Genomic DNA, 15,284 nt, shown 5'->3' on the forward strand with positions numbered 1-15,284 from the left:
TGAGTGTGTGGGTAGGTGAGTTAATGTGTAGGTGAGTTAGTGGATGGGTGTGTGAGTGAGTGAGTGTGTGGGTGAGTGAGTGGTGGTTGAGTGAGTGGTGGGTGAGTGAGTGTGTGGGTAGGTGAGTTAATGTGTAGGTGAGTTAGTGGATGGGTGTGTGAGTGAGTGTGTGGGTGAGTGAGTGTGCGGGCGGTGAGTTGTGGGGGTAGGTGAGTTAATGGGTAGGTGAGTTAGTGGATGGGTGTGTGAGTGAGTGGGTGAGTGAGTGTGTGGGTGAGTGGGTGTGTGAGTGAGTGAGTGAGTGGTGGGTGAGTGAGTGTGTGGGTGAGTGAGTGTGTGGGTGAGCGAGTGTGCGGGCGGGTGAGTTGTGTGGGTAGGTGAGTTAATGGGTAGGTGAGTTAGTGGATGGGTGTGTGAGTGAGTGGGTGAGTGTGTGGGTGAGTGAGTGTGTGGGTAGGTGAGTTAATGGGTAGGTGAGTTAGTGGCTGGGTGTGTGAGTGAGTGAGTGAGTGGTGGGTGAGTGAGTGTGTGGGTGAGTGAGTGTGTGGGTGAGCGAGTGTGTGGGTGAGTGAGTGTGTGGGTGAGCGAGTGTGTGGGTGAGCGAGTGTGCGGGCGGTGAGTTGTGGGGGTAGGTGAGTTAATGGGTAGGTGAGTTAGTGGATGGGTGTGTGAGTGAGTGAGTGGTGGGTGAGTGAGTGTGTGGGTGAGTGAGTGGATGGGTGTGTGAGTGAGTGAGTGGTGAGTGAGTGAGTGAGTGTGTGGGTGAGTGAGTGTGTGGGTGAGTGAGCGTGCGGGCGGTGAGTTGTGTGGGTAGGTGAGTTAATGGGTAGGTGAGTTAGTGGATGGGTCTCTGAGTGAGTGAGTGAGTGGTGGGTGAGTGAATGTGTGGGTGAGTGAGTGTGTGGGTGAGCGAGTGTGCGGGCGGTGAGTTGTGTGGGTAGGTGAGTTAATGGGTAGGTGAGTTAGTGGATGGGTGTGTGAGTGAGTGGTGGGTGAGCGAGTGTGTGGGTGAGCGAGTGTGTGGGTGAGCGAGTGTGTGGGTGAGCGAGTGTGCGGGCGGTGAGTTGTGTGGGTAGGTGAGTTAATGGGTAGGTGAGTTAGTGGATGGGTTTGTGAGTGAGTGAGTGGTGGATGAGTGAGTGTGTGGGTGAGTGAGTGGATGGGTGTGTGAGTGAGTGAGTGGTGAGTGAGTGAGTGTGTGGGTGAGTGAGTGTGTGGGTGAGTGAGCGTGCGGGCGGTGAGTTGTGTGGATAGGTGAGTTAATGGGTAGGTGAGTTAGTGGATGGGTCTCTGAGTGAGTGAGTGGTGGGTGAGTGAGTGTGTGGGTGAGTGAGTGGTGGGTGAGTGAGTGTGTGGGTGAGTGAGTGTGCGGGCGGTGAGTTGTGTGGGTAGGTGAGTTAATGTGCAGGTGAGTTAGTGGATGGGTGTTTGAGTGAGTGAATGGTGGGTGAGTCAGTGTGTGGGTGAGTGTGTGGGTGAGCGAGTGTGCGGGCGGTGAGTTGTGTGGGTAGGTGAGTTAATGGGTAGGTGAGTTAGTGGATGGGTGTGTGAGTGAGTGGTGGGTGAGTGAGTGGTGGGTGAGTGAGTGTGTGGGTGAGTGAGTAGGTGGGTGAGCGAGTGTGCGGGCGGTGAGTTGTGTGGGTAGGTGAGTTAATGGGTAGGTGAGTTAGTGGATGGGTGTGTGAGTGAGTGAGTGGTGGGTGAGTGAGTGTGTAGGTGAGTTAGTGGATGGGTGTGTGAATGAGTGAGTGGTGGGTGAGTGAGTGGTGGGTTAGTGAGTGTGTGGGTGAGCGAGTTGTGTGGGTAGGTGAGTTAATGGGTAGGTGAGTTAGTGGATGAGTGAGTTAATGGGTAGGTGAGTCAGTGGATGGGTGTGTGGGTGAGTGAGTGTGTGGGTGAGCGAGTGTGTGGGCGGTGAGTTGTGTGGGTAGGTGAGTTAGTGGATGGGTGTGTGAGTGAGTGAGTGGAAGGCTGAGCATGCGGGCGTGTGGCTGGCTGGGTGGGCGGGGTGGTTGAGTTGTGTGGGTGAGCGGAAGGGTGAATAGATGAGTGTGAATGAGTGAGTGGTGGGTGAGTGAGTGTGTGGGTGAGTTAGTGGATGGGTGGAAGGCTGAGCGTGCGAGCGTGTGGCTGGATGGGCGGGGTGTGTGAATGAGTGGTGGGTGAGTGGATGTATAGATGAGTGGATGAGTGGGTGTGTGTGTGAATGGATGGGTGAGTGAGTTGTGTTGGTGGATGAGTTGGTGAGTCAGTGGGTGGAAGCATGAATAGATGAGTCTGTGGGTGAGTGAGTGGGTGTATGGATGAGTGGGCGTGTGAGCGAGTGGATGGCTGAGCTAGTGGGTGGGTTAGTGAGTGAGTGGGTGGGCGAGTGAGTGGATGGTTGAGTGGGTGTGTGAGTGGGTGAGTTAGTGGGTGTATCGATCAGTGGGTGAGCTAGTGGGTGGGTGAGCGAGTGGGTGGGCGAGTGAGTGGATGGTTGAGTGGGTGTGTGAGTGGGTGTGTGAGTGGGTGAGTTAGTGGGTGTATGGATCAGTGGGTGAGCGAGTGGATGGCTGAGCTAGTAGGTAGCTGAGTGGGTGGGTGAGTGAGTGGGTGGGTCTATGGATGAGTGGGTGTGTGAGTGGATGGGTGAGCGAGTGGGTGGGTGAGCGAGTGGATGGTTGAGTGGGTGTGTGAGTGGGTGAGTTAGTGGGTGAGTTAGTGGGTGTATGGATCAGTGGGTGAGTGAGTGGATGGGTGAGCTAGTAGGTAGGCGAGTGGGTTTTTTGAGTGAGTGGGTGTATGGATGAGTGGGTGAGTGAGTGGGTGAATGAGTGGATGTGCGAGTTGGTGAGTGACCAGCTCTCCCCCTCACGGCTGCAGGAGAGCAAGAAGCACCTGGCTGGACTGGGAGCGCTGGGTCTGGGCTCCCTGATCCAGGAGATCACGCAGAGCGAGGAGGAGGAGGACGAGGAGCGGCAGAACGACGACGACGATGGAGAGGACGACGGAGAGGACGACGATGGCAACGGCGACACCACGGACGGTGAGAGAGGCGGGGAGAGAGACACGGGGAGAGAGACGTGGGGGAGAGACGCGGGGAGAGAGACGGGGGAGAGAGACGGGGCGAGAGAGACGCGGGGAGAGAGACGCGGGGAGAGACGCGGGGAGAGAGACGCGGGGGGAGAGACGCGGGGAGAGAGACGGGGGGAGAGAGACGGGGGAGAGAGACGGCGCGAGAGAGACGCGGGGAGAGAGACACGGGGAGAGAGACGGGGAGAGAGACGGGGAGAGAGGCGCGGGGGGAGAGACGCGGGGAGAGACGGGGAGAGAGACGCGGGGAGAGAGACGTGGGGAGAGAGACGCGGGGAGAGAGACGCGGGGAGAGAGACACACGGGGAGAGACGCGGGGAGAGAGACGCGGGGAGAGACGCGGGGGGAGAGACACGGGGGAGAGACACGGGGAGAGAGACGGGGGGAGAGAGACGGGGGAGAGAGACGCGGGGAGAGAGACACGGGGAGAGAGACGGGGGGAGAGACGCGGGGAGAGACGCGGGGAGAGAGACGCGGGGAGAGAGACGGGGGAGAGAGACGGGGGGAGAGAGACGCGGGGAGAGAGACAGGGGGAGAGAGACGCGGGGAGAGAGACGGGGGGGGAGAGACCCGGGGAGAGAGACGCGGGGAGAGAGACGGGGGGAGAGACGCGGGGAGAGAGACGCGGGGAGAGAGACGCGGGGGGAGAGACACGGGGGAGTGACACGGGGGGAGAGACGCGGGGAGAGACGCGGGGAGAGACGGGGGGAGAGAGATGCGGGGGGAGAGACACGGGGAGAGAGACGGGGAGAGAGACGCGGGGAGAGAGACGTGGGGAGAGAGACGCGGGGAGAGAGACGCGGGGAGAGAGACGCGGGGAGAGAGACACACGGGGAGAGACGCGGGGAGAGAGACGCGGGGAGAGACGCGGGGGGAGAGACACGGGGGAGAGACACGGGGAGAGAGACGGGGGGAGAGAGACACGGGGAGAGAGACGGGGGGAGAGACGCGGGGAGAGACGCGGGGAGAGAGACGCGGGGAGAGAGACGGGGAGAGAGACGGGGGGAGAGAGACGCGGGGAGAGAGACGGCGAGAGAGACGCGGGGAGAGAGACGGGGGGGGAGAGACCCGGGGAGAGAGACGCGGGGAGAGAGACGGGGGGAGAGACGCGGGGAGAGAGACACGGGGAGAGAGACGGGGGGAGAGACGCGGGGAGAGACGCGGGGAGAGAGACGCGGGGAGAGAGACGGGGAGAGAGACGGGGGGAGAGAGACGCGGGGAGAGAGACAGGGGGAGAGAGACGCGGGGAGAGAGACGGGGGGGGAGAGACCCGGGGAGAGAGACGCGGGGAGAGAGACGGGGGGAGAGACGCGGGGAGAGAGACGCGGGGAGAGAGACGCGGGGGGAGAGACACGGGGGAGTGACACGGGGGGAGAGACGCGGGGAGAGACGCGGGGAGAGACGGGGGGAGAGAGATGCGGGGGGAGAGACACGGGGAGAGAGACGGGGAGAGAGACGCGGGGAGAGAGACGTGGGGAGAGAGACGCGGGGAGAGAGACGCGGGGAGAGAGACGCGGGGAGAGAGACACACGGGGAGAGACGCGGGGAGAGAGACGCGGGGAGAGACGCGGGGGGAGAGACACGGGGGAGAGACACGGGGAGAGAGACGGGGGGAGAGAGACGGGGGGAGAGAGACGGGGGGAGAGAGACATGGGGAGAGAGACACGGGGAGGGAGAGACGCGGGGAGAGAGACGCGGGGGGAGAGACGCGGGGAGAGAGATGCGGGGAGAGGCACGGCGAGAGAGACGCGGGGAGAGAGACGCGGGGAGAGAGACGCGGGAGAGAGATGCGGGGAGAGAGACGCGGGGAGAGAGACGCGGGGGGAGAGACGGGGGAGATGTGTGGAGGGAGACACGGGGGGAGAGGCGCGGGGAAAGAGACACGGGGGGAGAGACACGGGGAGAGAGACGGGGGGAGAGAGACGGGGAGAGAGACACACGGGGAGAGAGACGGGGGAGATGCGGGGAGGGAGCATTGGTTTATTATTTGAGTCGTTTACTGCCGTGCGCACCCTGAAAGTCGCGTGTGTCTGCAGCAAGCGTGTGTACGTGTACCTATGGACGCGCGCGTGTCTGTGTGTGGGGAGCGGTGGTGCAGCGGTTAGCGCTACGCCACGCTACGAACCCGGCGACCCGGGTTTGATTCCCGCTCACGGCCAACACCGGCCATGGTGATTATCCGAACCGGCCCTGGGCCTCCCCTAGGTCGACTCGGCCTCAAATGAGTACCCGGTGCGATGTGTAAAAACATCGCCACGGGGGCAGAGACAAAGGCGGCCTGCTCGCCAGGCATGGCCACTTGCCCCGGCAGTCCGTCGAGGCTACCCGGGGGAGCTTTGTCTGTTCTAGATTTGAAGCTTTCGTGACTGCAAGGATTCATACTCTTAGTTCTTTCGGTAAAGTCACCGTGTAGGTAAAAAATGAAATTAAAATTAATAAAACAATAAAAATCACGACGTTTCGGAGGCAACACGAGTCTCCGTCATCAGGTGGGACCGTCACAGCCAGATTTGCTGCATCAAGTGAGGCAATGATTCAAGATGCAAGCCCTTAAATACAAGTTGAGGGGGGAGGAGAGGGGGGGGAGCTTATCAGAATGTGGTTCCATTCATTGGCTACCATATTCTGATAAGCCCCCCCCCCTCTCCTCCCCCCTCAACTTGTATTTAAGGGTTTAAAGCTTTCGTGACTGCAGGGATTCATCTTCTTGGTTCTTTCGGTAAAGTCACGTAGAAGGGAAGTAATAAAATAATAAAAATAAAACATAATAAAATAAAATAATTCTCACGACGTTTCGGCCACAACGCAAGCAGAATTATTTTATTATGTTTTATTTTTATTATTTTATTACTTCCCTTCTACGTGACTTTACCGAAAGAATCAAGAAGTTGTATTTAAGGGCTTGCATCTTGAATCCTTGCCTCACTTGATGCAGCAAATCTGGCTGTGACGGTCCCACCTGATGACGGAGACTCGTGTTGCCTCCGAAACGTCGTGATTTTTATTGTTTGATTTTTATTAATTTCATTCTTTTACCTACACGGTGACTTTACCGAAAGAACCAAGAGTATGAGCTTTGTCTCTGTGTCTGTGTGTGTGTCTGTGTGTGTGTCTGTGTGTGTCTGTGTGTGTGTCTGTGTGTGTGTGTCTGTGTGTGTGTCTGTGTGTGTGTCTGTGTGTGTGTGTCTGTGTGTGTGTCTGTGTGTGCGAGCAGGCTGGGTGGCGAGCGGCCCGGACGCGGTGGACTATGCCGACATCACCGAGGTGGCCGACGACGACGACGACTCGGTGGAGCGGTGCCGCAGCGGCATGGCCACGCTGAGGCCCCAGCCTCGTGGTACCGCTCACCACGCTCACTCACCACGCTCACCACGCTCACTCACCACGCTCACTCACCACTCGCTCACCACGCTCACCACGTTCACTCACCACGTTCACCATGCTCACTCACCATGCTCACTCACCACGCTCACTCACTCACCACGCTCACCACGTTCACTCACCACGCTCACCACGCTCACCATGCTCACTCACCACACTCACCACGCTCGGTGCCGCAGCGGCATGGCCACGCTGAGGCCCCAGCCTCGTGGTACCGCTCACCACGCTCACCACGCTCACCACGCTCACCACGCTTACCACCTCACCACACGCACCACGCTCACTCACCACGCTCACCACGCTCGCCACGCTTACCACCTCACCGCGCTCACTCACCACACTCACTCACCACGCTCACTCACCACGCTCACTCACCACGCTCACTCACCACGCTCACTCACCACGCTCACTCACCACGCTTACCACCTCACCGCGCTCACTCACCACGCTCACCACACTCACTCACCACGCTCACTCACCACGCTCACTCACTCACCACGCTCACCACGCTCGCTCACTCCCCACGCTCGCTCGCTCACCTCACTCACCACGCTCACCGCTCTCGCTCGCCACACTCACTCACCACGCTCGCTCACCACGCTCGCTCACCGCTCTCGCTCACCACACTCACCACGCTCGCTCACCACTCACCACGCTCGCTCACCACACTCGACACGGCCATACCGCACCGCTCACCACGCTCACTCGCCGGCCACTCGCCGCCTCAACACGGTGGTGATGTTGATGGTGGTGATGTTGATGGTGGTGATGTTGATGATGTTAGTGGTGATGATGGGGATAATGGTATTGGTGATGATGGTGATGATGGTAGTGGTGATGATGGTAGTGGTGATGATGGTGATGCTAGTGTTGATGATGGTGATGATGGTCGTGGTGATGATGGTAATGGTGATGATGTTAGTGGTGATGCCGACGATGTCAGTTTTGATGATGGTGATGATTTTGATGTTAGTGGTGATGATGGTAGTGGTGATGATGTTGATGATGGTAGTGGTGATGTTGATGATGGTAGTGGTCATGATGGTAGTGGTGATGATGTTGATGATGGTAGTGGTGATGATGGTGGTGGTGATGGTGATGATGGTGATGATGTTAGTGGTGATGATGGTAGTGGTGATGATGGTGATGATGGTAGTGGTGATGATGGTAGTGGTGATGATGGTGATGATGGTAGTGGTGATGATGGTAGTGGTGATGATGTTGATGATGGTAGTGGTGATGATGTTGATGATGGTAGTGGTGATGATTGTGATGATGGTAGTGGTGATGATGGTGATGATGGTAGTGGTGATGATGGTGATGATGGTGATGATGTTGGTGCTGATGGTGATGATGTTAGCGGTGATGTTGGTAGTGGTGATGATGGTAGTGGTGATGATGGTGATGATGTTAGTGGTGATGATGGTGATGATGGTAGTGGTGATGATGGTAGTGGTGATGATGGTGATGGTGATGATGTTAGTGGTGATGCCGACGATGTCAGTTTTGATGATGGTGATGATGTTAGCGGTGATGATGGTCGTGCCCACGATGATTTGTTCCAGACGACGACGACGACGATGACTACGATGCCGATGGCGACGACATCGACTCGAAGCTGATGCCTCCACCTCCTCCACCGCCACCGCTGGCAGCACGCGGAGTCGACGGGGCGACGGAGGGAGGCCCAGGGGACACACAGGGACCAGAGGGGCCTGGTGAGGACATCACTACCCCCATCACTACCCCCATCACTACCCCCATCACTACCCCCATCACTATCACTATCACCATCACTATCACCATCACTATCGCTACCACTATCACTACCCCCATCACTACCCCCATCGCTACACCATCACCACCCCCATCACTACCCCCATCACCACCCCCATCACTATCACCATCACTATCACTACCCCCATCACTACCCCTACTACTATCACTACCCCCATCACTATCACCATCACTATCACTACCACTATCACCATCACTACCACCATCACTATCACCATCACTATCACCATCACTATCGCTACCACTATCACTACCCCCATCACTACCCCCATCACTACCCCCATCATCACCCCCATCACTATCACTATCACCATCACTATCACTACCCCCATCACTATCACTACCACTATCACCACCCCCATCACTATCACCATCACTATCACCATCACTACCACTATCACTACCCCCATCACCACCCCCATCACCACCACCACCCCCCACCACCACCCCCATCACTACCCCCATCACCACCCCCATCACCACCACCCCCATCACCACCCCCTATCACTACCACTATCACTACCCCCATCACTACCCCCATCACCACCCCCATCACCACCCCCACCACCACCCCCATCACTACCCCCTATCACTACCCCCCATCACCACCCCCATCACCACCCCCATCACTATCACTACCCCCATCACCACCCCCATCACCACCACTACCACTACCCCCATCACTACCCCCATCACCACCCCCATCACCACCCCCACCACCACCCCCATCACTATCACTACCCCTATCACTACCCCCATCACCACCCCCATCACCACCCCCATCACCACCCCCATCACCACCCCCATCACCACCCCCATCACCACCCCCATCACTACCCCCATCACTACCCCCATCACCACCCCCATCACCACCCCCATCACCACCCCCATCACCACCCCCATCACCACCCCCATCACTACCCCCATCACTACCCCCATCACTACCCCCATCACTACCCCCATCACTACCCCCATCACTACCCCCATCATTACCCCCATCACCACCCCCATCACCACCCCCATCACCACCCCCATCACCACCCCCTATCACTACCACTATCACTACCCCCATCACTACCCCCATCACCACCCCCATCACCACCCCCACCACCACCCCCATCACTACCCCCTATCACTACCCCCATCACCACCCCCATCACCACCCCCATCACTATCACTACCCCCATCACCACCCCCATCACCACCACTACCACTACCCCCATCACTACCCCCATCACCACCCCCATCACCACCCCCACCACCACCCCCATCACTATCACTACCCCTATCACTACCCCCATCACCACCCCCATCACCACCCCCATCACCACCCCCATCACCACCCCCATCACCACCCCCATCACCACCCCCATCACTACCCCCATCACTACCCCCATCACCACCCCCATCACCACCCCCATCACCACCCCCATCACCACCCCCATCACCACCACCACCCCCACCACCACCCCCATCACTACCCCCTATCACTACCCCCATCACCACCCCCATCACCACCACCCCCATCACCACCCCCTATCACTACCACTATCACTACCCCCATCACTACCCCCATCACCACCCCCATCACCACCCCCACCACCACCCCCCATCACTACCCCCTATCACTACCCCCATCACCACCCCCATCACCACCCCCATCACTATCACTACCCCCATCACCACCCCCATCACCACCACTACCACTACCCCCATCACTACCCCCATCACCACCCCCATCACCACCCCCACCACCACCCCCATCACTATCACTACCCCTATCACTACCCCCATCACCACCCCCATCACCACCCCCATCACCACCCCCATCACCACCCCCATCACCACCCCCATCACCACCCCCATCACTACCCCCATCACTACCCCCATCACCACCCCCATCACCACCCCCCATCACCACCCCCATCACCACCCCCATCACCACCCCCATCACTACCCCCATCACTACCCCCATCACTACCCCCATCACTACCCCCATCACTACCCCCATCACTACCCCCATCATTACCCCCATCACCACCCCCATCACCACCCCCATCACCACCCCCATCACCACCCCCTATCACTACCACTATCACTACCCCCATCACTACCCCCATCACCACCCCCATCACCACCCCCACCACCACCCCCATCACTACCCCCTATCACTACCCCCATCACCACCCCCATCACCACCCCCATCACTATCACTACCCCCATCACCACCCCCATCACCACCACTACCACTACCCCCATCACTACCCCCATCACCACCCCCATCACCACCCCCACCACCACCCCCATCACTATCACTACCCCTATCACTACCCCCATCACCACCCCCATCACCACCCCCATCACCACCCCCATCACCACCCCCATCACCACCCCCATCACCACCCCCATCACTACCCCCATCACTACCCCCATCACCACCCCCATCACCACCCCCATCACCACCCCCATCACCACCCCCATCACCACCCCCATCACTACCCCCATCACTACCCCCATCACTACCCCCATCACTACCCCCATCACTACCCCCATCACTACCCCCATCATTACCCCCATCACCACCCCCATCACCACCCCCATCACCACCCCCATCACCACCCCCATCACCACCCCCATCACCACCCCCATCACCACCCCCATCACCACCCCCATCACCACCCCCATCACCACCCCCATCACCACCCCCATCACCACCCCCATCACTACCCCCCATCACTACCCCCATCACTACCCCCATCACTACCCCCATCACTACCCCCCATCACTACCCCCATCACTACCCCCATCATTACCCCCATCACCACCCCCATCACTACCCCCATCACCACCCCCATCACCACCCCCATCACCACCCCCATCACCACCCCCATCACCACCCCCATCACCACCCCCATCACTACCCCCCATCACTACCCCCATCACTACCCCCATCACTACCCCCATCACCACCCCCATCACCACCCCCATCACTATCACCATCACTATCACTACCCCCATCACTACCCCTACTACTATCACTACTCCCATCACTATCACCATCACTATCACTACCACTATCACCATCACTACCACCATCACTATCACCATCACTATCACCATCACTATCGCTACCACTATCACTACCCCCATCACTACCCCCATCACTACCCCCATCATCACCCCCATCACTATCACTATCACCATCACTATCACTACCCCCATCACTATCACTACCACTATCACCACCCCCATCACTATCACCATCACTATCACCATCACTACCACTATCACTACCCCCATCACCACCCCCATCACCACCACCACCCCCACCACCACCCCCATCACTACCCCCTATCACTACCCCCCATCACCACCCCCATCACCACCACCCCCATCACCACCCCCTATCACTACCACTATCACTACCCCCATCACCACCCCCATCACCACCCCCACCACCACCCCCATCACTACCCCCTATCACTACCCCCATCACCACCCCCATCACCACCCCCATCACTATCAACTACCCCCATCACCACCCCCATCACCACCACTACCACTACCCCCATCACTACCCCCATCACCACCCCCATCACCACCCCCACCACCACCCCCACCACCACCCCCATCACTATCACTACCCCTATCACTACCCCCATCACCACCCCCATCACCACCCCCATCACCACCCCCATCACCACCCCCATCACCACCCCCATCACCACCCCCATCACTACCCCCATCACTACCCCCATCACCACCCCCATCACCACCCCCATCACCATCCCCATCACCACCCCCATCACTACCCCCATCACTACCCCCATCACTACCCCCATCACTACCCCCCATCACTACCCCCCATCACTACCCCCCATCACTACCCCCATCATTACCCCCATCACCACCCCCATCACCACCCCCATCACCACCCCCATCACCACCCCCATCACCACCCCCATCACTACCCCCATCACCACCCCCATCACCACCCCCATCACCACCCCCATCACCACCCCCATCACCACCCCCATCACCACCCCTATCACTACCCCCATCACTACCCCCATCACTACCCCCATCACTACCCCCATCACTACCCCCATCACTACCCCCATCACTACCCCCATCACTACCCCCATCACTACCCCCATCACTACCCCCATCACTACCCCCATCACTACCCCCATCATTACCCCCATCACCACCCCCATCACCACCCCCATCACCACCCCCATCACCACCCCCATCACCACCCCCATCACCACCCCCATCACCACCCCCATCACCACCCCCATCACCACCCCCATCACTACCCCCATCACTACCCCCATCACTACCCCCATCACTACCCCCATCACTACCCCCATCACCACCCCCATCACCACCCCCATCACCACCCCCATCACCACCCCCATCACCACCCCTATCACTACCCCCATCACTACCCCCATCACTACCCCCATCACTACCCCCATCACTACCCCCATCACTACCCCCATCACTACCCCCATCACTACCCCCATCACTACCCCCATCACTACCCCCATCACTACCCCCCATCACCACCCCCATCACCACCCCCATCACCACCCCCATCACCACCCCCATCACCACCCCCATCACCACCCCCATCACCACCCCCATCACCACCCCCATCACCACCCCCATCACCACCCCCATCACTACCCCCATCACTACCCCCATCACTACCCCCATCACTACCCCCATCACTACCCCCATCACTACCCCCATCACTACCCCCATCACTACCCCCATCATTACCCCCATCACCACCCCCATCACCACCCCCATCACCACCCCCATCACCACCCCCATCACCACCCCCATCACCACCCCCATCACCACCCCCATCACCACCCCCATCACCACCCCCATCACCACCCCCATCACCACCCCCATCACTACCCCCATCACTACCCCCATCACTACCCCCATCACTACCCCCATCATTACCCCCATCACCACCCCCATCACCACCCCCATCACCACCCCCATCACCACCCCCATCACCACCCCCATCACTACCCCCATCACTACCCCCATCACTACCCCCATCACTACCCCCATCACCACCCCCATCACCACCCCCATCACTACCCCCATCACTACGACTACCACTGTCACCACCCCTACCACTGTCACCACCCCTACCACTATCACCACCCCTACCACTATCACCACCCCTATCACTATCACTACCCCTATCACTATTACTACCCCTACCACTACCCCTACCACTACCCCTATCACCACCCCTATCACTATCACCATCACTACCCCCATCACTATCACTGTCACTACCCCCATCACTACCCCCATCACTACCCCCATCACTGTCACCACCCCTAACCCCCACTTCCTCCCCCACCTCGTCACCCCGACGTGGCAGCAGCAGCGGCGTCAGCGGCGGACGAGGCTGGTGGCGCCTCCTCCGCCGAGTCGGCCTCCTCCTCCTCCAGCGTCATCCCCGGGGGCCTCATCCTGCCGTCCATCATCGCTCGCCCCCCCACCGCCCCCCTCACCGCCACCGCCACCCTCACCACCTCCTCCTCCTCCTCCGACCTCGACACCGACTCCGCGTCCGGCTCGGAAGGAGCCGAGACGGCCGGCGGCACCGGCGGTGGTGGTGGTGGTGGTGGCGGTGGTGGTGGTGGTGGTGGAGACGAGATCTCCTCCTCGTCATCATCGTCGTCGTCGGGGGAGGACAAGGCGCTCACCCTCCCGCTGGCCGGCCTCGTCCCGAAGGACGACTCCAAGAACATGCCCGGAGTCACCCAGCTCTTCCCCGAGTTTCGCCCGGGAAAGGTGACGGAGGGTGGTGGGATGGTGGTGGTGGTGGTGGTGGCGGTGGTGGTGGTGGTGGTGGTGGCGGTGGTGATCGTGGCGGTGGGGGGTGGAGGGCTGCGGTGGCTGTGGTGGTGATGTTCGTTGCTGTGGTGAAGGTGGTGGTGGTTGCGGTTGTGGAGGTGACAGCTGTTGTGGTGGTGGTGGCGGTGACGGTGGTGGGGCTTATGGTGGTGGTGAAGGTGGCAGTGGTGGTCGAGGTGGCGGTGGTGGTGGTGTTGGTTGTATGAAATGTGGTAGCGGAATGGTTAGTGCCGCATTGCGCGACAAATAAGTCATGCCTCCGTGTCCCCTCCTCAACATCCCCTCCTCCTCCGTGTCCCCTCCTCCGTGTCTCCTCCTCCACATCCCCTCCTCCTCCTCCACGTCCCCTCCTCCTCCACGTCACTTCCTCCTCCACGTCACGTCCTCCTCCGTGTCTCACCCTCCTCCTCTGCGTCTTCTCCTCGTCTGCCCCCCTCAGGTGCTGCGCTTCCTGCGCCTCTTTGGCCCCGGACGCAACATCCCGTCGGTGTGGCGCAGCGCCCGTCGCAAGCGCAAGAAGCGCCACCAGCAGCCGCAGCAGCCGCAGCAGCAGCAGCAGCCGCAGGATGACGTGGGGGACAAGGCGGCGGGGGGGGAGGAGGGGGAGGGGGAGGCGGGGGGGGGAGGGGAAGTCCGGCTGGGCCTTCTACCAGAACCCCGCGCCCGCCACTGCCGAGCAGTGTCTGTCGGACGACGAGGTGCATGCACCGCCCCCCCCCCCCCCCCGCGTGTCTCTCTGTCTCTCCCTCTCTCACCACATGTCTCTCCCTCTCTCTCTCCACGTGTCTCTCTCACCACGTGTCTCTCTCACCACGTGTCTCACCGTGTCTCTCTCACCACGTGTGTCTCTCACTACGTCTCTCTCTCTCACCACGTGTGTCTCTCTCACCACGTGACTCACTCACCACGTGTCTCTCTCACCACGTGTCTCTCTCTCTCACCACGTGTGTCTCTCTCTCTCACCACGTGACTCACTCACCACGTGTCTCTCTCACCACGTGTGTCTCTCTCTTTCACCACGTGTCTCTCTCACCACGTGTCTCTCCATCTCTCACCACGTGTGTCTCTCTCACCACGTGTCTCTCTCACCACGTGTGTCTCTCACTACGTGTCTCTCTCTCACCACGTGTGTCTCT

General features: G+C 59.7%; 1 protein-coding gene across 1 annotated transcript in view; it reads left to right on the forward strand.

The window, feature by feature from the left end:
- LOC144737752 (transcription initiation factor TFIID subunit 1-like) overlaps window positions 1-15,284 on the forward strand; it is a 47,289-nt gene that overhangs the window by 5,268 nt on the left and 26,737 nt on the right. Inside the window, exons 3-8 of the mRNA XM_078620611.1 lie at window positions 2,866-3,028; window positions 6,290-6,412; window positions 8,022-8,174; window positions 13,670-14,085; window positions 14,588-14,734; window positions 14,781-14,846. Coding sequence (XP_078476737.1) covers window positions 2,866-3,028; window positions 6,290-6,412; window positions 8,022-8,174; window positions 13,670-14,085; window positions 14,588-14,734; window positions 14,781-14,846 — 1,068 coding nt within the window. The remainder of the gene's footprint in view (window positions 1-2,865; window positions 3,029-6,289; window positions 6,413-8,021; window positions 8,175-13,669; window positions 14,086-14,587; window positions 14,735-14,780; window positions 14,847-15,284) is intronic.

The sequence above is a fragment of the Lampetra planeri genome, chromosome 73, assembly GCF_965212315.1.
Source record: "Lampetra planeri chromosome 73, kcLamPlan1.2.h2, whole genome shotgun sequence".
In the NCBI taxonomy this organism is placed as follows: Eukaryota; Metazoa; Chordata; class Hyperoartia; order Petromyzontiformes; family Petromyzontidae; genus Lampetra; species Lampetra planeri.